The sequence below is a fragment of the Megascapheus bottae genome, chromosome 26 (assembly GCF_031878675.1).
Source record: "Megascapheus bottae isolate mThoBot1 chromosome 26, mThoBot2.hap1, whole genome shotgun sequence".
Lineage (NCBI taxonomy): Eukaryota > Metazoa > Chordata > Mammalia > Rodentia > Geomyidae > Megascapheus > Megascapheus bottae.
Window position 1 is genome coordinate 6,498,258 of NC_143534.1, and position 23,044 is coordinate 6,521,301.

Genomic DNA, 23,044 nt, shown 5'->3' on the forward strand with positions numbered 1-23,044 from the left:
TGGTGGCTTGGGGTCACTGAGGGATAAATGAGAACTGTGTCCAGTGGTTCAGTGGGTTTTGTTCCAGGCACAGTGAACTTGAGTAGTCCTTGCCACTTTAACCGATGTGCAAGCTCTTCTGCAGCTGCTAGAAGAGTTCTTGAACACCTTTGGCCATAAGCCCCTTGGGGCTTGTTTGTACTTTGTGGTGCTTATCACTTGTGGTGGGGCAGTGATAAGTTTCTGCTTTCTAGGAATCTGTATTTCTAGGCCTTTGGAAGTCAGAGATTGGAAAAGCTTTGTGGTGGCTTTCAGCCACATGGCCTCAGAGGGCCTCACTTCCTCCTCTCCCTCACCTGGATGCTCATCTCTGCCTCTCATGCGGGCTCCATTCACCCCCAGCCAGCTGCTCTAGAAAGCTGATCCCAGAATGCACTGTGGTGTCTAGGAGATTCTTGACTTCAGTTTGGGATCGTGGTCAATGTCTGTTTTAGGCTTACAGGTGCTCTTTCTCTTTCTTCTTTCTTTCCTTTTTCTTTCTTTCTTTCTTTCTTTCTTTCTTTCTTTCTTTCTTTCTTTCTTTCTTTCTTTCTTTCTTTCTTTCTTTTTCTTCTTGAATTCAGGGCCTGGGTACGGTCCCTGAGTTCTTTTGCTCAAGACTAGTCCTCTGCCACTTGGAGCCACAGCCCAGCTTCTGGTATTCTGGTGATTAATTGGAGGTAAGAGTCTCATGGACTTTTCCTGCCCAGGCTGGCTTTGAACCTTGATCCTCAGAGCTCAGCCTCCTGAGTAGCTAGGATTGCCTGGAATGAGCCACTGGTGCTCATTCATATGTGCTCAGCTAGAAGTGCTCCTTCTAATCAGGTGTAGGCACTGTTACATCATTTCTCAAGGTACCTGAACACCCTTCAGCTCCTCCTGGAGTCTGAGCCTCTGTTCAGATGTGACATCTGTCTGGACTAACGATGTGGCTTGAGCTTCAGAAGTGATGACGGCTGGGGGAGTTGGCAGGCAGCCCCAGGCTTGGGAGCTCCTTTGTCACTAGGACACAGTTGTCACACAAGAGTCTTAGGGGCAAGACCGTAGCCTAGGAAATACTGGGCTTTCAGTTTCCAGGACGGGCTTTTGTCGGCTTTCTGAACACTTTGGCCCCTGATGCTTGGTTTTACTGAGAGTCTCAGGAATGTGGGTCATCCATTCAGCTGTGGAGGCCTAGAGGGAACTCTAGGTGGTGGAGATTAGTGATCTTCCTGAGGCCATGCCCTAGGCAGACCCTGGCATCCTTCAGAATCTAGAGGCAAAGTGAAGGAGGGAGAGGGTGGATCAGGAAGGAATGGGAAAGATTTGAGGATGGGGGTGTTTACCTGTCCCCTCTCCCCCCATAAGGCCTGGTCTGACCTGCTTTTGTTTGATAGTTACTTTTTCTTTTTGCCAGTCCTGGGGCTTGAACTCAGGGCCTGAGCACTGTCTTGGGCTTTCTGAAGGCTACCACTTGAGACACAGCACCACTTCCAGCTTTTTCTATGTATGTGGTACTGAGGAATTGAACCTGGGTCTTCGTGCGTGCTAGGCAAGCACTCTACCACTAGGCCAAACTCCCGGCCCCTTGATAGTTCCTTTTAAGAAGTAGCTTATTATTTATTGTTTTGTCAGTTATGCGTCTTGAACTCTGGGCCTGGGTGCTGTCCCTGAGCTCTTCAGTTCAAGGCTAGCGCTCTACCACATTGACCACTTCTGTTTCTGGTGCCCCAGCTGGCTTTGAACTGTGATCCTCTGATCTCAGCCTCCTGAATAGTGAGGATTACAGGCATTAGCAAGTCCCTGTCACCTGGCTAATGTCCCTCTTTTGTCTCTTTAGTTTGGCATTTTGGGGAAATTTCCTCTGTGTACTGTCCGCTTCCTACTCGCTGGTGTACTAGGTTTTCTTCCTGTTCACTTGAGTCTTTGGGGTTTCATGTGGAGCTAAGAGACAGTCCTATCTGACTGTGTGTGAGACTGTCGCTCCCTCTACCTTCATCAAAAATAAGCTGGAAGTTGTGATTGAGCTGCAAGAGGAAGGTCTCTGATCGCTAGGGCACCTGGACTGTCAAGTGCCAGAGACTTGGGACGGGGAGTGACACAACATTGGTGCCATTCTGTGTGTGTGTAAATGTACTTGTCAGTTCTAGAGCTTGAACTCCCGGCCTGGGTGCTGAGGGATGGCTCAAGGCTGCCACGCTACCACTTACTTGAGCCACAGCTCCATTTCCTGCGCCATTCAGTAACGTCTGTAGATGATAGGACTCTGTTCTTCCTCCTTTGCATTTGAGTGACTTGTCTCCATTGCCTTTTCTAGCCTGTGGGCCAAAGCTGACCAACTCCCCCACGGTGATTGTCATGGTAGGCCTTCCTGCCCGGGGTAAGACCTACATCTCCAAGAAGCTGACTCGCTACCTCAACTGGATCGGAGTCCCAACGAAAGGTGAGCCAGGTCCCCAGGCGAAGGCCTTCCATCGAGGGCTTCTTGCCAGTCCTCCTGAAACCTTGACCTTCTACCTCTGGTTGTTGGTGCTCGGGGGCCATCAAAGTCGGTTCCACTCACAGCCCATTCCAGCTGTGTCCCAACACACTGTGTCCATGCCCCCCCCCCTTTTTTTCCCCTGTTGGGTTTGATCTCATTGGCCAGTTTTTTCTTTCCTACTCTTCTAAATCCTGCTTGACTCAGGTTTCACCTGCTTCATGGAGCGTTCTCTGATCACTTCATTCTCTGCTGGTCTTATTGAAATTTCCTTTGTATCTAGTGGTAGTTTTGCTCTCCTGATAGGCTCCATCTGTTGATATATCTCTGCCTAGTTTTCCTAAGTAGATAAATTCCTTGGAGAAGGAGCAGTTTTTTTGTTAATTATTTATTTTTTAAAATTGTTTTTGTACTGGTATTGGGGCACAAACTCAGAGCCTCGTGTTCTTGCTTAGTTTTTTTGCTCAAGTCTGGTGTTCTACCACTTGAGGCCACACCCCTACTTCTGGCTTTTTTGCTAGACTAATTGGAAGTAAGAGTCTCTTGGATTCATCTGTCTGGACTAGAACCATGATCTCTTGGATTCATCTGTCTTTGAACCATGAGCCTCAGATCTCAGCTTTTTGAGTAGATTGGATGACAGGTGTAAGCCACCAGGCCTACAGAGGTGTTTTTTTTTTGTTTGTTTGCTCTCCTGCAGTTCTCAACAACTTGTTTTATGGAAGGGAGGGAGTGTTTAGATTGAACTTAGGGCCTAGCACTTGCTAAGCCACACCCCAGCCCCTCCAGTACCTATTAAACGCACTGTCCCCTTGGTCTGAGACCCACTCATTTTTTGATACCACAGGCGAAACAAACCACTGTCCCTATTTTAATTAGACTTATGGCTCTCCCCCTTTCCCACCATTTCAGTCTTGGCCTTGTGCTAGATGATTGAGAGGGTAGCCTCAGGAGAAGCAGGCAGGGTGGGCACCACTGCAGGGTGGTCTGGGAGACAGGGCTGCCTGCAGAAAGGAGGTGATAAATCCAGTCTGAACCGCTTTGGTTTCCATGTCAGGTCATCCTTCTACTCAGGGCGGTGTTGGTGGGTTTCCCCTTCCTCCTGGCTCATGCAGGGTTGTGCTTGTTGCCCCGTCCAGTGTTCAACGTGGGAGAGTACCGGCGCGAGGCCGTGAAGCAGTACAGCTCCTACAACTTTTTCCGCCCCGACAATGAAGATGCCATGAGAGTCCGAAAGTAAGACATGAGTTGCTTTGCAGACTCTTAAGTTCTTTTTGTTTGCAGGGGGAGGGTATGGGCGTGGGGAGGTTTGTTTTTAAGCCAGATTCAGTAGTGGGAAGAGAAAGGCAGCCTGTGGTGCGGCTCTCCTCTGGTGCTCATCAGATTTATCCAGCATGAGGGCAAATGCCGTGGCCTCTCTGAGACTCTCAGCTTTGATCTGCTCCCAGGTAGTTTAACTGAGCTGATGTGAGCCAGATCCAAGCAGCTACTTCCCAGGAGTGAACAAAGTCCTTTCCATTGCAAATCATGTGTTTGGGCTGGAAAATGATCTCTTGTTAACCCCGGAGCTGATGGTGAATGGCTGGTGATGCACAGGAGGAAAGTGGAGACCTCATGGGGATCTCTCTGCCAGCCCCACCCCGGCCCAGTCCTTCAGGATCTGTGGGTGGGCTCTGACCCCAGTTTTTCTAAAGCTCCCGTCATGAGCCCCTGCCTTCTAAGGGCTCCTGACACCATGTGCCTGGGATCGTCAGCTCAGGAAGATCTTCCCTAGCAGATGCTGTGACCCGTGGTGGCTTCTCTTCTTGTCTTGCAGGCAGTGTGCCTTGGCTGCCCTGAGAGATGTCAAGACTTACCTGACGAAGGAAGGGGGACAGATTGCAGTAAGTCTGGGTGCTTTGACTAATAGGGCTTCCCGACCTGAAGCCATGCCCAGAGCCATGACATAGCCACAGTGTGCTCGGTCACCCACCTTCTCCAGGGACACACGGCCATCACTTCCAAGGTGGCCCTTCCGTTTTCCTCCTCCCGCTGGATGTTCCTGCTGGCCTAGTCACTCTTGTAGCCCCTCCCCTTTCTCCTCTGGGAGCTGTAGGTGAGGTGGGGGGGGCACATTCCTGGAGTGATAGCTGTGGGTAGGGCCCCGTCCCTGGGGCATCATTTCTCAGCTGATTCCTGGAAATGGCAGGTGTGGTCAATTGGGCTGTTTGGGTTCACCTTGTTACCTCATTCATCTGTAGATTCCTCTTCCTGACCCCTGTCTCTTCCCCCATCAGGTGTTTGATGCTACTAATACAACTAGAGAGAGAAGGCACATGATCCTGCATTTTGCCAAAGAGAATGACTTCAAGGTGAGCTGAAGTTGGCATTTCTTCCTCTCCACCCCTGCAGGAGGAATTGCCTCAGGCTCTTCCATCCCTGTAGTCAGTCCTTAGCCTCTGGCTGTCTTGAGTTCTGCCCCTAGGGGATTGTGGACTCACTAGTCTGCCAGGAAAAGGTGGAGAATGTGGTGGTTGATTTTTAGGTCATTTGTGTGGGATGGTGATGTTACACTGACATTGACCTGTGATTAACATTTTCGTCTTGCTCCCACCAGGTATTTTTCATTGAATCTGTGTGCGACGACCCCACAGTGGTTGCTTCCAACATCATGGTAAGATGGCTCAAGATGTCCGGCTTACGTGGAACTTAGGTTGCAAGAACTTTGCTATCCTACAAAAAGTAGGAGTTCAGGCCTACTAAATAAGGAAGCTAGATCAGCCCTTGAAGAGAAAACAAACCATTAGAGTAGAGTGAGCTATGCCCCCCACCTCAGAGTTGGTTGTGTTAAGAATGTACAGGAGCATGAATGAACTCAGAAGCACGGTCTGTGACCCAGACCTGTCAAGTCTAGGGAGAAGGGTCATAGTTATAGTGGCTCTCTGCTGATTATTCATCTTTACCGAGTCTGCAGTGTACCATGCACCATGCCAAGGAGAGCTGGCCTGGATAAATCCAGAGTAATTGGCAGCATAATATGTTAATTTATTTTTATCATTTGATGGTAGGAGATCATAAATAGCAATGAAGCCTTTATCACAGGTCTCTTTCTCATGTCAATGATCATTTTTCTACCAAGTTTAAACCTAGCAGAATAGGGCCTCTGCCTAAAGGAACGCAGGGCATGCCGTGCCATTGCTGTATGTGCACAAAAACTCAGGGTGCATTGATTCTTCTCTCCAAGGCAGTTTACTAGACATGTCTGGACATTTCTAAGAAATGAGTTCATATTTTAAGACAGACTATTTGAGGTGAGGGAAATGGATGGAATGAGTCAAGGAAGAGACTCAATGCACAAGGAAAAGGCCGTATACTGCGCTGGGCTGCGGGAAGGGCTCTGCTGGGATTTTTTTGAGTTTCATTTTTGTGGCTCCATTTGGTAAGTGCAGCTCAGCTGTGAAATCATCCCCCCCCCCCGCCCCCTACCCAGTGAGTAGTCCTCAATGTGCTTAGCTAGGAGTTTATCTGTTAGCTCATCCGTGGATACAGCTTACCATTTGCCCTGATCCTCTGGGTTTAGAAACCTCTTTCACCCATTAAGCCTCAAAGCAGTTTCACAGGGGATGTTCATGATACTTTTATTGCAAAATACTCATGCTTTTTTCATGTGTCTGTGGGCTTGAATTTAGGAAGGACCTGGGTGCTGTCTCTGAACTGTTTACCACTTTGAGCCACAGCTCTACTTCCAGTTTTTTTGGTAGTTAATTGGAGACAAAGGTCTCACGGACTTATTGCCTCAGCTGGCTTGGATCTGTGATTCTTTGATCACCTTCCTTGCAGGTGTGAGCCACCTATGTCCAGCTCAGTTGTACCCATTTTAGAGTATGTGTGAGAGGTCATTAAGTGCTGTTCAGATGGTTGGGCTGCCATCCTTGCCATCCACCTAAGCCTTCTCTGAAGCTCTGCACTTAGGAGAAACTAAAACTCCTTGTGGACTTTTTTTTTTTTTTTTTTTTGCCAGTCCTGGGCTTGAGCTCAGGGCCTGAGCACTGTCCTTGGACTTTCTCAAGGCTAAGGCTCAACCACTTGAGCCTCAGCACCACTTCTGGCTTTTTTCTATGTATGTGGTACCGAGGAATCGAACCCGGGTCTTCATGCATGCTAGGCAAGCACTTTAACCGCTAGGCCAAACTCCCGGCCTCCTTGTGGACTTTTGAGTGTCTTCTTTGAGACACTTTTAAGTCTCAGCGATTACAAAAAATGAGTGTTGCCTGCTCTTAGTAGAAGGAACTGTGAAAACTACTTATATAGGGTCCAGTTCATTGGAGGGCCAGTCTGTCTGTGATGACTATTACTGGACTGACACTGACTTCAGTTTGTAGCTCAGAGCTGTTCATTACGACTTCCTTGTATGTTTTCTGTGTCTTTGTGGCTACCAAATTCTACTGTCTCTCCTAGTTGCCCTCCTATGTCAACATCCAGTTTCTTTCTTTCCCCCCTGCCCCCTCCCCCCCACGTAAATGCTGGGTAGGTTAATCTTTATTCTGAGCCTTTCTGGGCTTTCCCCTTTTGAAAGCTCCAAATCCTGCTTAATCTAAGCAGAAAGCCTTCCAGCATGATTCATCAGCTACTTCTTTGTGGTGTTATATAGGAAGTGAAAATCTCCAGCCCGGATTACAAAGACTGCAATTCGGCAGAAGCCATGGATGACTTCATGAAGAGAATCAACTGCTATGAAGCCAGCTACCAGCCCCTTGACCCCGATAAATGCGACAGGTAATTCTAATTGGCGAACATCTCTCCATGAAGGGTTCTTGGGTTTTTGTTTTTTCTGCAAAAGCACTTTTAATATGTCCATAAACTTACTTTAAAAAGATACTTTAAAAAAAAAAAGGCATTCATAAAAATCTCCTTGTCTCCAGACTTGGCATTATACATCTATAACTCAGCACTTAGGAAGTTAAGCATTCCAAGTTAGCCTGGGCATAGTTAGATCCTATTTCAAAAAGCAAAAAATATGAACAAAAGAACCTGGGGGCATGTCTGAAGTGACAGAGGACTGGTGAAGATGCAGGAAGCCAGTAGGCTCAGTCTCACACAAAATGGTCCAAGCTGGGCGTGGTGTTGCATGTTTATAATCTCAGCACTTGGGAGGATGAAGCAGGAGGAACAAGAGATCCAGCCAGAACTCCATGTAAGACCCCCTGCCTCAACAAACAAACAAACAAGCCAAACCAAATACCAACGAGCTTGAATTAGGGAATGGGAGCATGGCCTAGTGGTAGAGTGCTGGCTTAGCACGCACGAAGCCCTGGGTTTGATTCCTTGGTCCCACATCCATAGAAAAAACAAGAAGTGGAGCTGTGGCTCAAGTGGTAGAGTACTAGCCTTGAGGAATGCCCAAGGACAGTGCTCAGGCCCTGTTTCATATCCTTCTGACACTATACCAGTGAAGGATGCAAATGTACCACCTCCTTTGCTGTTCTCTTCTTTCTCCCTCACCTGGGAGAGCAGCTGTCCTCTTGACCAGATGCACTGTGGAGGTGGTTTTGCACTAATCTTACTCCCTGACTTCTTGGTGTGTACCCCAGGGCATAGGTCCAGTCTTCACACTGCAGGTCTGTGAGGGTTGGAGTCTTCTGGAAGCTGGCCAGGCCCCGGGCTGGCTGTGCTGGTGGGGCGGGCCAGCCGGCCAGCCGGCCTGCACGTCCTCAGTGGTGTTTCTCCCGCAGGGACCTGTCCCTGATCAAAGTGATCGACGTTGGCCGGAGGTTCCTGGTCAACAGGGTTCAGGACCACATCCAGAGCCGAATCGTGTATTACCTGATGAACATCCACGTGCAGCCCCGCACCATCTACCTGTGCCGCCACGGCGAGAACGAGTTCAACCTCCAGGGCCGGATCGGGGGGGACTCAGGCCTGTCCAGCCGAGGCAAGAAGGTAGACAGGAGCCCAGGGCAGATGGGCAAGAGCCCGACGGGGGGCCAGCTCCCAGTGATTGGGAGCTGGAGGTTGCCACGGGACAGGGAGGAGCTGGAGAAGAGGCAGTTTTTGCTGTCACCAGTTTCTTTCTTTTGGGAGGGGAAGAAATGGGAGAATAGGCAGTTTTTGCTGTCCCAACTCTTTCTTCCCCTTCCCTTTCCCCTTCCCTTTCCCCTCCTCCTCCTCCTCTTCCTCCTCTTCCTCTTTCCCTTTCCTTTCCTTTCCTTGTCCCTGGGCTTGAATTGAGTGCTTGGATGTTGTTGTCGCTGAGCCCCTTTGTGCTAAAGGGTAGAGCTCCACCACTTGAGCCACAGAACCACTGTGATTTGGCCAGGAGTTTGGCCTAGTGGTTAAAGTGCTTGCCTAGCATGCATGAAGACCTGGGTTCGATTCCTCGGTACCACATACATAGAAAAAAGCTGGAAATGGTGCTGAGGCTCAAGTGGTAGAGCTCTAGCCTTGAGAAAGTCCAGGACTGGCAAAAAAAAAAAAAAGAACCACTGTGGCTCTTTTCCCCCTAGAGATAAGAGTCTTCATAGGCTTCCCTGCCCAGGCTGGCTTCCAATTGCAGTCCTCAGATTTCAGCCCTCCTAAGTATCTGAGCCCCTGGAGCCCAGATTGTGTGTGTGTGTGTGTGTGTGTGTGTACACACACACGTGCGCCAGTATTAGGACTTGAACTCAGGGCCTGGGTGCTTAGCTTTTTCAGCAACCCTCCCCTATCTTGCCTCTGGGAGATGAGGGACGCTCCCAGACAATGAGCCTTATGTCCCCTGACCCCTACAGTTTGCCAGTGCCCTGAGCAAGTTTGTGGAGGAGCAGAACCTGAAGGACCTCCGTGTGTGGACCAGCCAGCTGAAGAGTACCATCCAGACAGCCGAGGCGCTGAGGCTGCCCTACGAGCAGTGGAAGGCGCTCAACGAGATCGATGCTGTGAGTCTCGGGGCCCAAGTGGCCGTGGGGAGGGGGGCGCTGCCCCGCGGGTCTGCTGCAATCACACCATCGAGGTCTCGGTGGCCCTGATTGAACATTGCTGGCCTTTGCCAGGGCGTGTGTGAGGAGCTGACCTACGAGGAGATCAGAGACACCTACCCCGAGGAATACGCGCTGCGGGAGCAAGATAAATACTACTACCGCTACCCCACGGGCGAGGTGAGCAGGGGTCCCCTGTTGTCCTGTCTGCAGGCCTTCCTGCGCTCCCCAGAGAGTGGTCAGGGTGTGTGTGTGTGTGCACGTGTATATGTGTATGTGTATGATTCACTGAGAGCTGTGGGGAGGTCTGAGGGGACCCGGTGACTGGCTGGCTGGCTGGCTGGCTGACTCTGTTCAGGAGCCCTGTTCTCACACATCTTGACCACTTCTGCCGCTCCTTCCTCCCACTGCTACCTTGAGCTTGAGCTGTCCTGAACGGAGCCATGTATGTGGGCTTACTTTCCCCATAAGCAAAAGCGAGGCGTGTGTGTGTGTGTGTACATCTCTTCAGGGAAGATGTCAAGGTGGGATGAGGGAGAGGGATGACTGGTGACTCAGTCTGGACAAGCTTCCTCCTCCCTTCTTTCTCTCCTCCCCGTCCTGGGCGCTGTAGCTGCAGTGGTGGACAGGTCGGCTCTCACCTGTCTTGTGCTGGGGGCTGAGTGGACACTGGGGACTGTTTCCCTTTGGGTTGCACATCCCCCAGTGTGGCAGAGCAAGCCGCTGTGGACGGTGGGAATGGGAAGGGGTGTGCCAACTCACGCAGGGCCTGCGGAGGGAGGCCAGGTAGATGCATTGACACCCAGTGGGCGTCCTTCCTGCTCGTGCCCTTCTGAGCATTTGTCAGATCTCTGTCCCTGCTGGGTCGGCACAGAGTCCATCCTCTTGTCCCACACTTTCCGCTGGGACCCATGTCAGGAGAGGGAAAGCTGGCAGAGGGCCAAGATGAATAGGAGGTGTAAAGGTCTTTAAAAAAATGTTTTATACATTTTAAATTTTTTGGCTATTTTCTTCCAAATTAATTTTTTATTAAAGAATTTATTAACGTTGATTTTTACATCATATTTTAAATGACAAGTTTAACAAACAAGTACATTTTATTTTTTGAAAGTGACAACCTACCCGTTCTTGTAGTTTAAAAAAAAACCTGGTTATAAAGTTTATGTAACATAGAATCCATTATGTTAGCCATTTGGAAGTATGTGCTTCTGAGTTTTTTTTTCTTCCTGTTGTTCCTTTCCTTCATTTCCTCTCTGGGACCCCCGCCCCACCACCAGGTGTAGATCAAACCAGTGTCTCACATGTTAGGCAGGCTCTCTACCACTGTTCTCTACCGCAAGTCACTGTTGGTTTGTTTTACCCAGGCTAGTTGGCCTCAAACTCACGATCTTTTTGCCTCTGCCTTCTGACTGCTGAGATTACAAGATGCCTGACTCAAGTCAGCAACTTTTTTTTTTTTCCCTCAAATTATTGGTTGTGTGGCTTGAGCTCAGAGCCTGGGTGCTATCCCTAAGCTCTTTTGCTCCAGGCTAGCATTCTTTGAGGCACAGTACCACTTCCAGTTTTCTGGTGGTTAATTGGAGATAAGTCTCACAGGCTTTCCTCCCTTGTCTGACTGTGAACTCTGATCGTCAGGTCTCAGCCTCAGGCTCAGATGTGAGCCACCGGTGCTCAGTTTCATGATTGCTCCGGTACCATCGTGCGTAGGTAAAAATATGTCGACACACAAGTCTTTTTATATAAGATGGTATTTGTGTATGACCTACACATATTCTCCTGCATGATGTAAATTCTGTCTTGAGCCTTCTATTCACAGTGCCAGGCTACCATGGCCACTAACTCTAGAACTTTCCCCTCCCCACAAGGAGGCTTCAGACTTGTTAGGAATCAGACTTCCTCCTTTCCCATGGTAACCAGGAATTTCATTTCTTCTTCTGTGAAGCTGCCAACCCTGGAAATGGAAATGTACAAAATATGTGGACTTGGGTGCTTGGCTCTTTTTTTTTTTCTTCACTCAACATGACATTTTTGAAATTCCTTCATGTTGTAGTTGTGAGTTAGGATTTCCTTTTGATGACTGAGTCCTATTTCATTGTAGACTTGTCTCTTCCCAACATCTACCATCTCACACCAGTTAGAAAAGAGTAGGAAGAAGGAGATGAGAGAGACAGACAGGCAGACAGACAGAGAGACCGACAGAGCTCAGGACGATCTCATCAAATGTCCAGGGATGGGTTGGTGGATGAATGGCCTGGAAACTTGTCTGGTCCATGAAGGCTAGTGGGGAGGGGATGACACCAGCTCTTCTTCCCCAAGTGTGTTCTGCTCTAACATGGCCCCCTGTCCCTCTGTGTTCAGTCCTACCAGGACCTGGTCCAGCGTCTGGAGCCTGTGATCATGGAACTGGAACGCCAGGAGAATGTGTTGGTCATCTGCCACCAGGCTGTCCTGCGCTGCCTGCTGGCCTACTTCCTGGACAAGAGTGCAGGTACCCCTGGCAGGCAGACATTGGGGAGGGAGGCGGGAAAGTGGCCTTTGTTTACTCTGCTGCCCATCTGAATGTTACAGAAAGCAGGGCTGAGGTCCAGCCCACCACCTGCTGCACGGTCCTCTCCTCCAGCGTCTTCTTGCTGGCTCTCAGGAGGTGTTCTGTGGGCTGCGTGAGAGTTCTGGGTATCCAGGGCCAGCCTCATCACCCCATTCTGAGGGACACACAGCTCAGGAAACCAGTGAAACTGTCAATATTGTCTTAACATCGGCCCATGCTGCAGTTGAATCCCAAGACAGACCTAAAATTGCCTGGAGAATGGCTTAAAACCTCACAGAACAAAACCAACAACTCTTAATCCACTTTTTGGAGTTGTTTGCTTTAGTTTTGTTTGTTTTGATTGAGACAGGCTCTCTCTGTCTCTCCCTAGACAGCTCTGGAACTTGCTGTGAATCTAGTCTAGCCTTGAACTAGACCTATTCCTCCCCCTGACTCCTTTGTGTTGGGATTATAGACACAAATGCCACGCCCAGCAAAAGCAGGGTATTTTTTTTGAGCTGTGTTCTTTGGGCTTGGTGTCTTTTTTTTCTTTTGCCAGTCCTGGGTCTTGAACTCAGGGCACTGTCCTTAGGCTGAGAAAGCCTTGAGAAAAGGCTAGCACTCGATCACTTGAGCCACAGCACACCTTAGTACATCTCTAGTTTACCGAACAATGGAACCTAGGTCTTCATGCATGCTAGACAAGCACTCTACCACTAGGCTACGCTTCTGGCCCCTAGGTGTCTTTTTCTAGGGTTGCCCACCAGGTGGCCTCTGTCCTGGGGGCCAATGCTCTGGCTTGGGCTGGGCCTTTGGTGCCCATACAAAGCAGAAACTCTCAGATTGGACCCTTCTACCTCTGCCTGCCTCAAGTCTCGTATCTAACTGTGGATCCTCTGTCTCTCTTCAGAAGAGATGCCCTACCTGAAATGTCCCCTTCACACCGTCCTGAAACTGACACCTGTTGCCTATGGTGAGTCACAGTGGAACCCTGCCTGAGACGTGTTTTCCTGTGGCGGGGATGGTCCTTGGAACAGAAGTCACCTTTACTCTGTCTTTGCATCCAGGTTGCCGTGTAGAATCCATTTACCTGAATGTGGAGTCAGTGAGCACACACCGGGAGAGGTCAGAGGTGAGTCTGGCCCTCTGCCCTATCCTGGCCCATTAGGCCAGGAGGTGACAGGCTCTCAGGCTGCTCCATGTCTGGGTTCTTTCTTGCTGAGTCCCTTACTGGGCTGGCTGCCACAGTCAGCACCTCTGTGTCCCTGCCCTGTCTTTCCTGTGGCTTCTCGGGATCTATTTTCCTTGGCAGGATCTTTCCTTTTCTTTGTATGCTCTCTCTCCATCGCTACTAGACCAGGGAAGTGAGCGCTAAGGAGGGCGATGCTTCCTTTGTTTTGTTGTTGTGGTTGTTGTAGGTTGTGGGACTTGAACTCAGGGTCTAGGCACTGACTCCCTGAGCTCTTTTGCTCAAGGCTAGTACTCTGCCAATTTGAGCTACAGCTCCACTTCCAGTTTTCTGGTGGTTAATTCTCATGGATTTTCTTGCTGGCTTAGAATTGCAGTACTCAAAGCTCAGCTTTCTGAGTAGCTAGAATTACAGATGTGAGCCACCTATGTCTGGCCTTTTAAAATTGTTATTATTGCCATTACAAAGATGACATACAGAAAAGCTACAATTATGTAAACCAGGTAAGCAGTACATTTCATTTCGGACCTTGTCACCCCTTCCCTTGCTCTCCCCCCAGTTTTGTTTTCCTTCCATAGCCTCTTGTAAATATAACCCAAACCCCAGGAGCTATTGCTTCTTTAGGTAACTACAACTGTACTTTCAGGAAGGTTCCAGAAGCCTGGTTCCAATAGGATAGGCCAGTCATCTGCTTGCAGTTAGCTTCAGAATTTGCAAGCGTTTGACAGCAGTGAGAAAGGACTGGAGGCTAATGGGGTGGTGATACTCCGGGGATGGGTGCCTGGTTGTTTTGTTTTTCACTTCAGAGAGGGCTGAGACCTGGCATGGGTTCGTCCCGCCAGATCCTCTTCTCCGTCCGGGGGTGCAGTGTGCAAGCGAGTTTGTTCCGTGCAGGCCATTGCCCCAAGTGTAATGTTTTGCTTTGCCAGTATAGGCTGGTCTTCCCCTTATGCTGAGCATGGCTTTCTGTTGATGGAGTCTGAAAACAGCCACTCAGGAGGCTGAGATCTGAGGATTGTGGTTCAAAGCCAGAGCAGGCAGGAAAAGTGTGTGACACTCATATCTCCAATTAACCACCAGGAAACCGGAAGCGGCGCTATTTCCAAGGAGCTTAGCCATCAGATTTGGGTGGTAAGAGCACACGAGGCTGGGCGTGGGTGTGGTATGGGCCGGGCGCTGGTGGGAAACAGGATTTTCACTTTGAGGTCAGTCTGGATTTCATAGAGATCCTCGGGGAAAACAAAACAAGTCTACTAGCAACACAAAAGAGCTCATGACGTGTCAGCCAATTAGCTGTCCAGCTTCCTCTGTGGACCGATTGGTCCTTTCGGTCCCTAGAGCCGGGCACCTCATGGCTTCCCTCTCTGGAATGAGGGTAGCAAGGAAGCCACCATGCTCGCTGAAGCTGGAAAAGGGCAGTCCAGGGCGTAGCTGATGTCCTGTGCCTGGCTCTGTGAGGAACCCGGGGAGCTGTCATGGCATCCACGAATAGATAGTGGATGAGTGGCCGAGAACAGGCAAGGTCTTCTCTGCAGCGATCTCCCTCCCAGGTCACCCGGGCCTTAGGGGTTGATCTGGGGGAGGAACACAGGAAGCAGCCACCCATTGCAGCTGAGACAGTACACACAGCATGGCTCTGCTCACTCAGCTCAGGCCATCTGCTTGTACCCCTAAAACCCACCCACAAGCCAGTGAACTTTTTTTTTTTGGTGGCTTCGCTCCCATCCTCCCCATTCCTTATAACTGTCGCCTTCTCTCTTTTGTCTTTGTCTTGCTTAGGATGCAAAGAAGGGACCTAACCCGCTCATGAGACGCAATAGTGTCACCCCACTAGCCAGCCCTGAGCCCACCAAAAAGCCTCGCATCAACAGCTTTGAGGAGCATGTGGCTTCTACTTCTGCTGCCCTGCCCAGCTGCCTGCCCCCGGAGATGCCCACGCAGCTGCCTGGACAAGTCAGTGATTCCCCTCTTCTTTCTGCCTTGAACTGTGTGTGGTGGGGGAGGGGAGGAGAGGGGGCATGAGCCCAGGCTTGGAGCTGAATGTGTTCACATTTGCCAGTAAGTGTGTTATGTAGGTGGTAGGTTGGTATGTATGTGTGTCATGTGTCATGGGTGGTGTGTGTATGTGTGCGTGTGAGTGTATGTGCATGCACAGGTCCTCTGGGTGTGGGGAATAAACAAAATCCCTATCACAATATCTTTCCTTACTGACAGTGACCCACATACCCAAAATGGTAGTCCTTACTGAGCAAAACCAGATAGAGCAGAAGAGACAGCAAGATGGCTGAATCTTGTTCACTTTTTCTTTGTCCATTGTTGGACTTGAGCTCAGGGCCTGAACACTGTCCCTGAGCTCTTCTTGCTCAAGGCTAACACGCTACACTTTGAGCCACAGTGCCACTTCCGGTTTTCTGGTAGTTAATTGGAGATGGTTTCACAGACAGTTTCACTGCCTGCACTGGTTTTGAACCATGATCTCTGCCTCTTGAATAATTGTAATCGCAGGTGTGAGCCACCAGCATCTGTCTTCTCATTCACATTTATGCCTAGAGATTTCTAAGACAAGTCCAAGTCTTCATCCAAATCTCTATCTATGTGAACCCAGGACATATTTTTCTGTTCTAGCCTACAGTTGAATATTTCCCTGGCAGTAGTGAAAACCAGAACAAACCAACCCAACCAGACCCCACTTGTCTCCTCTGCTCAGATTAAAAAGCTAGAAGATTTTGATGGCTGGGCTTAATAATAAAGGTGTGCTTGCTTTCAGTCTCGAACCTTTGCAAGTAGGTGAGATGTAGAAAGAAATCTCTGGGTTCCAGCTGAGTGAGGTGCTACCCAAGGGTCTAGCCTACTGATACCCCCATGCATGCCCTCTTATAAATCAATGTAGGCTGAATTCCAGGATGGCTGTGTTCGTGAGCATGATACCAGGTCACTCTCAGTTTTCTGATCCGTGGAATGGGGCTTCAGTAATGGCCCCCCACCTCTAGGACATGCGTAGTTTAAAAAAACCTTTTGATACCAAGTCTTGCTGTATAGTTAAATCTGGCCTTGAACTTGTGATCTTCTTGCCCTCCCCCCCCCCCCCCCGCCCTGTTTTTTTTCCTGGAGAGGGAATGTAGGATTTTAATGGCCTGGTTTCTTTACCTCATTTTACTTTCCTATTCATCAGTGTCCTTAGCTGGGAGAACTCTTAGCAAGCAAATATTCCTTTCAGCTCCCTAATCTGAGGGCATAAAAGATGAAAACTAAGCAGTACTGAAGCAGCATTTCTAGGCCATTCTACAGGTGCATTATGGGGGTTTGTGGCTGCAGGTGTTTGAGGGGAGGGCAGCGGTGGATGCAGAGGTCCACGCACTTGGTGGTGTAGGACACTGTAGCAGGAGTTAGGCCTGATGTGCCAGGATAGTCTGTTAAGACTTTGAGGTGTCATCCTGCATCCTGACTGACCTTCCACTCTCTCCCCACTTTCTCCCCTGCAGCCTTTGCTAGGGAAAGCCTGTCTGTAAGTATTTCTCTCAATAATTCTGTTGCTTGCATTCTGTTGCTTACTCAGCCAGTTTGTCCTCTTGCTGGTTAAAATATTGAAGGATAGGACAGTTTTTGTCGCATCTGATTTTTTTTTTTTGTGGGGGGGGGTGTATGCCAATCTTAGGGCTTGAACCCAGGGCCTGGACACTGGTCCTTGAGCCACTGGTGCCTGCTTTGAGTCTGAACCTTTTGACCTTTCCTTTAATCAGAGCTTTCCATAGGAAGTTCTAGTTCTATCTTTTCTCTGGCTGCTACCAGGTAGATATTGCAATGTGTCATCTACTCTGGTGATTCCACTGCCGATGACACTTGGTTTTTGTAGAACAACCACCATAAAATTGTCACCTCACTGTTCAGTCCCATCTCCCACAGTATTCCTTGTTTTGGGGCTAGTCCTGGGGCCTGAACTCAGGGCCTGGACACTGTCCTTGGACACATTTTCCTCAAGGCTAGCAAGGCTAGTGTCCTGCCACTTGAGCTACAGTGCCATTTCATTTTTTTGGTGTGTGTGTATGTGGTACTGAGGAATTGACCTAGGGCTCTGTGCATAGGCAAAGCACTCTACCACCAAGCCAAATGCCCCCCCCCCCCCATATTTCCCGTAGAGCTCGTGAAAAATGGGACGTCTCAACCCTCACATCCATGGTCCTTCAGTAACCCTAGGAAGGTGGCAGGGCAGTTCCTGTGTTGCTTAAAGAGAAGAGCTGAGGTCAGAGGTCAAGTGGCCTGCCCACAGCCACTGGCTGGTAGGCAGTAGAGCCAGAACTCAAGTGGACAGCATGGTTTGAAAGGGGAGTTTCTCCCTTTCTACCAGCTTCTTGGAGTAGCCTGGATATTGTCTTCCTAAAATGTGTCCTGGGGTCCCTGATCTTTGTAGCCTAAGGACTAGATCCAGCTCCTTTGTTGGTATCTGGCGGCATCTCAGCTCCAATAAGCACCTTGTAGCTGCCTCCCATGGCCTAATGGTGGACCTAGCCCTTACCTTCCAGCATCGTTTAGTACCGCAGTGCCACAGTGCAACGTCTGCTGTCCTTCAGAGCCACCATAAGGGTCTGCACGGGGGTCTTGCATGAAAAACCAGTCTGGGATGTTAGAGCCTGAAATACAATGTTCCTGTCATTCAGGCCCCTTTGACCTGTGCCAGTGGAATTGGGATTTCTTCCCATCAGCAGCTGGAACACTCAGATTTGGAAGGAGGGAAGCCCGTGGGGTCTCAGTTCTGTGATCATGGTTTTCTGGAATGATGGCCCTAGACCCTGCTGGGGGGCTGTGTTAATGGCTTCAGACTGAGAGTCCAGTAGACGTTCAAACTGAAGCCTTTATTTTAAAATGACACATTTGCACTACAGACAAAATACTACTTATATATTTCCCATTTTCCAACATGCTGTGTTTTTTTTTCCCCTCTCTTCCCCACTACGGTTGAAAGACGAACTGTCTGTCACATTTTCTCAAAGTTTTCTCCTTACTAACCTTGGAAAGGTAAACGACCCAGTGCATGTCCCTCTGTCCCTTCCTGCATCTCTGAGTCATAGCATCTCAGCTGCAGGGCATTTTGGTCTGTGCAAATTGGCCATCGTGGAGTATGTGGCTCATGTGTTGGTGCTGGAAGGGTTTACGAGTGGTGTCATTGTCATTAGGTCTTTTGCTGTCTGTCTTCTCCATGCGTCCTGCACCAGGGGCCCTCTGACATGGACTGTAGCTGTCCTGTTGTCATGTTCCATGTGGGTGCTGGGAGCCACGGGCCTGGGATGTCCAAGGGTGAAGCTAGCAACAGCCTTCACTGTCCCTGTTCCCCTGCTCAACCCACAACTTGGACTCTAGGACTCTGTAGACCCAAGATTCAGGACATGGCCAGGGATCTGCCCTCTTGCAGAGGGTGCTGGTTGAATAGGCTTCAGAATCTCACTCAGGGGAGTGATGGCTCTGGGATCCTCTGGTTCTGAGAGTTTCCTTTCTAGAATCATCTCCAGTGGGCACCCTTAGTTTTGTGGGGGTAGGGGCAGCTCTTTGTGTACCCGTCTGGGTCCTCTCTCTAGGATCCTGTCCTTTGCAGAGTGTCTTTGGGGAGGAGGCGGGATGCTGAAAAGATCAGAGGGAATACTAAGAAAATTTTGTCTCTGTTTTTGAGGGATAGACTAAAGAATTCAGGGGAGACTTCCTTATTATTAGCAGTCATCACGTAACCCCAGCAAGTGCCTGAGAAGTGAAGCTTTCCGTTAGGACCCCTGAGATTACGACCAGGATAGAGCTTTTCCCACCAGCTCCAGTCACCTCTCCCAGTGCTTGTTCTCATGCGTCCAGATTCTGGACACCAGGAGCTGAGCATGAGGTGCCCCCCCCCTCTGTCTCTGTCTCTTTTCTCCTCTCCTCTCCTCTCCTTTCCTCCCCTCCCCCCCTCTCTCTCGCTCTCTCTTGCTCGCTCGCTCTACCACTTGGACCACAGCGCCACTTCTGGCCTTTTCTGTGTATGTGGTACTGAGGAATGGAACCCAGGTTTCATGCGTGCTAGGCAAGCACTCTACCACTAAGCCATGTTCCCAGCCCTGTGGGGGGCTCTTTTGTTAGCTGAGCTGCACAAGAGAAGCCTTTCCTACCCAAGATGTCCTCAACCTGTCCCCGATCTGGGTGTGGTCAGTAGGGGTCCCACAGTGGGTCCCACAGCATGCCCCATCTGTGCCCCATCGTCCTCCAGTAGCGCCGTCTGACCCACTGGATTTGAGGGATGCTAAGCCTCACGTCAGTCCCCACCTTTCTTCCCTGCCTCCTCTTAGCTCCTTTTAGAGTCGTGGTGCGCAGCAGGCTTCTTGGCTGTGTCCAGCCCCTTCTCTCTGTGACTGCGGTATTTTCTGTCGTGTTCCGAGGCCTACCTGGACACTCTCCCCTGTCTCATGATAAGCGTTGTCTTGGGGGCGTGGGGGGTGGGAGAGCAATCTCCATGGCATGGCTTTGAGTCACCCGGTCAGCAGTAAGTCCTGATGCCCTTCTCTCTGTCTTACAAGCAGAACGTGAAAGGCAACGAAGCTTCCAGTAAACACTGAAGAAGATGCATCCGTTCCATTCCATTTCCATTTCTGCCGCTTGGCTTCTGCCCTCCCATCTACCTGAGACCAAATGATGCCAAGGACTTCCTGGGTTGGGGTGAGGTGGGGAAGAAGGGGAATCTGCTGGTTGAAGAGCAGCTACATCCCTTCCCCTCCCCTCTCCCCACCAACCCTGATGTTGGGGCCATGGGGTCCCTGCTTCCTGTGGCAAGTGGCAGAACTCCCCAGTGCCTGTTCTCTTGGAGCTTCCAGGGATATCTGGCCTCCAGCTACTCCCCATGAGGCTTGGGGAGGGTGAGGAGTGGTCAGGTGGCAGAAGGCCTTGAGAAGGGACACTTGAGTGCCACTGTGGGGTTTTGTTTTATTTCTGTGATCCTGGCCTGACATGATGGTAAGCCAGGGCCACCAGATTGACACTTAGAATTGCGTAAGTGCTGGGTCTTAAGGCTGAAGCCCAAGAGATATCTGGAAGCTTTTTTCATAGCTATTTTATGCATTCTGGGACTGGCGAGATGCCCAGAGAAGATGGGATTTGGGAACTTCTGCCTCTGAGAGATCTCTCTGCGAAGCCGAGAGCTACCCATCGTCGGCGTGAGCAGTCCACGTCCAGCTCCCACAATGCCACACGTCTTTGCAGCTGTTAGTTAAAGGACAGACTGGCTACCTGAGTGGAAGGGAGAGCTTCTCTCCTTTCCCAGGGTGCTCTAGGGTCCCTGGGTTTTCCCACCTGGCCCTGGAAGTACCTGAATCAGTTGTTCTGGAGCTGCTTGCATTGCACTTTTTCCTTTATTTTATTTTATTTTATTTTGGTGGCAGAAGCGTGATCTGAAAGTCATGCTTTGACTTCGGGAACTTAGATGTTGGAACATGAGAAGCTGAGCATGCTCCAGAGCATGATGAAGCTGGAACTTTTGAATCGTTGTAAGACTGTGTGAGAAGACACGGAGAAGACCCAATTTCCTCTCGTGCTCAGGATTAGAGGGTGGCCAAGTTGGGCTCCCTTTGGGGCCACATCCTCTGGTCTGCCCCTGTGCTTTTGTCAAGTGTCTGCTGTGCGTCTGGCACCATGGTGGGGTGTTCAGAAGCGCCCAGCGTCCCTTGCCATCATGCTGTCATAACATTGCTGCAGAGGTTGGAAATATGTCCTGAGGGTCAGATGGATGGAAACACTCGTGAGTTGTACTTACCATTGCCTCTTCCTTTGTCATCTCAAATCCCTGGCAGGAGAGGGGGAGAAACTTTTTTAACATTTGGAAACTCAGCAGTACAGTTTGCCCAAGTGACCCTTTTAAGCATGTCTCATCTAGTGCCAAAGGTCACTGTATGCCTTCTGCTTGTGAGGCCTGGCATATAGACCTGCAAAGCTTGCAGTAGAGCGAAGAGGTATTTTTGTGTGTGTGCTGCTGGTTCTGGGGCTTGAACTCAGGTCCTGGATGCTGCCCTTTAGCTTTTTCCCTTAAGTTATTATCACTTGAGCTACAGCTCCTCTTTTGGCTATTTTGGTGATCTCATGATAGAGCTTTTCTGCCTAAGCTGGCTTTGAACTACAGTCCTCAGATCTTAGCCTCTTGGGAAAGCTAGGATTACAGGAATGAACTACCAGCATCTGGCTCTGTGTTTTGAGAGGTTTTCTTTCTTTTTTTTTTTTGTAAGAATGTACATTTCTCTAGATGGGACTAGGTGAGGCACAGTTATGCTTCAGGTACCCAGCAATAAAGGTTGTATTTTATTCACACCAAACCATTCAAATTCTCCTTGCTCACCCTACCTCTCAGATCAGGATGAGGTCTTGGAGAAGGTAAAATGCAGTTTACTGTGAATGCCAGTAACCTGATTTTTGAGGGCTCGAGGAATCAGATGTAGTCATTGAACTTTGCTTTTATTGGTTTCCTCCCCAACCTCCCAAAACAAAAACAGGGACCAATGTTTTTAACTTTGCATATGTTTTTGGGTGAGTTTCTCCCTCTCCATGGACCATGGGCAAAGCCCTTCACTTTGGGAGAGGACAAAAAACTGTTCGAACCACACCAATGATCTTTTCATTTGTAATACTTGAAATTTATTTTTTTATTGTTTTGATAGCAGATGTGCTATTTATTTATTTAATATGTATAAGGGAGCCTAAAAAATAGAAAGCTGTCTAGATTGGGTTTCATTTGTTAATTGGTTTAGGGGGGGCCTTTTGTGTGTGATTTTTTTTTTTGACTTCTGTATATTTGTCTGAATTCATGACCTAGGGATGAAGCTATGCTACATTTTCAAACAGGAGATGCCTTTGAGAAATTTGTATATTTTGCAGTTGCCAGATCAATAAACCATTTGGTTGAAATACACAGAGTGCATTTTGTGATCTTTTGGAGGGGAGGGAGAGCCAAGGGTCTTTCGTTGAACAGAGATCACCTAGTACCTATATTTTCAGAGAGTAGATGTGTCAATTTATTCTGGGTGCAGGCAGCAGAGCAGTGACTTTTAACAGGCACAGTCTGCTCCCAAAGCTGGCCAGCCTTCCAGGTTCTCACCCAAGAAAAAAAAAAAGACTGCTCTATACCAGTTGCTAGTGTTTCACACCTATAATCCTAGCTTCTGAGGATGAGAGTGGAGGATCACAGTTCAAAGCCAGCGGGGCAGGAAAGTCAATGAGATTCTTACCTCCAATTAAGAATCATAATAGTGTGGTGGTGGCTCACGCCTGTAATCCTAGCTACTCAGGAGGGTGAAGTCTGAGGATCAAGGTTCAAAGCCAGTCCAGGACAAAAGAGCCTGGGACTCTTATCTCCAATTAACCTCTAGAAAACGGGAAGTGGGGCTTAGCTCAAGGGTAGAGTGGTAGCCTTAAGCTGAAGATCTCAGAGACAACACTCAGGCCCAGGGGTAGGATGGTAGCCTTAAGCTGAAGAGCTCAAGGACCCACACACACAATGGAAGTAAAGTTGTGGCTCAAGTGGTAGACTGCCAGCCTTGAGCAATAAAAGCTTAAGAACAGTGCCTGGGCTCTGGGTTCAAGCACCCAGCCAGCACACATACACACATGTGCATGCTCATACACATGCAAACTGCTCTGAAAGACGATGAATTCCACTACCTCAAGTCTTAGACCAGCTAGACTGAAGGAATCTGCGGACGATTCTCCGTCTTTGGGCTAAGTTTTGAGGCTCCTCTGGCAGCTCCATAATCATGAAGGGAACACTGAAGAATGGATAACCAGGCAGATGGTTTTCCATTTGTATTTCCAGATAATTAGGAGGATCAAATTTGTTACACATTTTCTTAGCTTGCTGTTTTCCTTTTGCTTACACTGGTTTTTTGATAACCTTGAGCTTAAAGCATTTTTATTGTGGAATCTCA

The 23,044-nt window shown here is 49.3% G+C and overlaps 1 protein-coding gene across 9 annotated transcripts in view; it reads left to right on the forward strand.

Moving 5' to 3' along the window:
• Pfkfb3 (6-phosphofructo-2-kinase/fructose-2,6-biphosphatase 3) overlaps window positions 1–22,032 on the forward strand; it is a 60,694-nt gene extending 38,662 nt beyond the window's left edge. Inside the window, exons 2-18 of one of the 9 annotated variants that reach the window (XM_090318845.1) lie at window positions 2,315–2,440; window positions 3,616–3,712; window positions 4,293–4,359; window positions 4,753–4,827; window positions 5,073–5,129; window positions 7,107–7,231; window positions 8,188–8,395; window positions 9,223–9,369; window positions 9,484–9,588; window positions 11,767–11,896; window positions 12,846–12,908; window positions 13,003–13,067; window positions 14,205–14,255; window positions 14,904–15,077; window positions 16,607–16,629; window positions 18,085–18,137; window positions 19,661–22,032. In XM_090318845.1, coding sequence (XP_090174971.1) covers window positions 2,315–2,440; window positions 3,616–3,712; window positions 4,293–4,359; window positions 4,753–4,827; window positions 5,073–5,129; window positions 7,107–7,231; window positions 8,188–8,395; window positions 9,223–9,369; window positions 9,484–9,588; window positions 11,767–11,896; window positions 12,846–12,908; window positions 13,003–13,067; window positions 14,205–14,255; window positions 14,904–15,077; window positions 16,607–16,629; window positions 18,085–18,127 — 1,556 coding nt within the window. In that variant the 3' untranslated portion in view covers window positions 18,128–18,137; window positions 19,661–22,032. Of the gene's footprint in view, window positions 1–2,314; window positions 2,441–3,615; window positions 3,713–4,292; window positions 4,360–4,752; window positions 4,828–5,072; window positions 5,130–7,106; window positions 7,232–8,187; window positions 8,396–9,222; window positions 9,370–9,483; window positions 9,589–11,766; window positions 11,897–12,845; window positions 12,909–13,002; window positions 13,068–14,204; window positions 14,256–14,903; window positions 15,078–15,749; window positions 16,550–16,606; window positions 16,634–18,084; window positions 18,138–19,660 lie in introns of those variants that run through there. The other 8 variants (XM_090318848.1, XM_090318850.1, XM_090318849.1 and 5 more) reach the window with 8 other exon arrangements.
• Window positions 22,033–23,044: the final 1,012 nt, after the last annotated feature.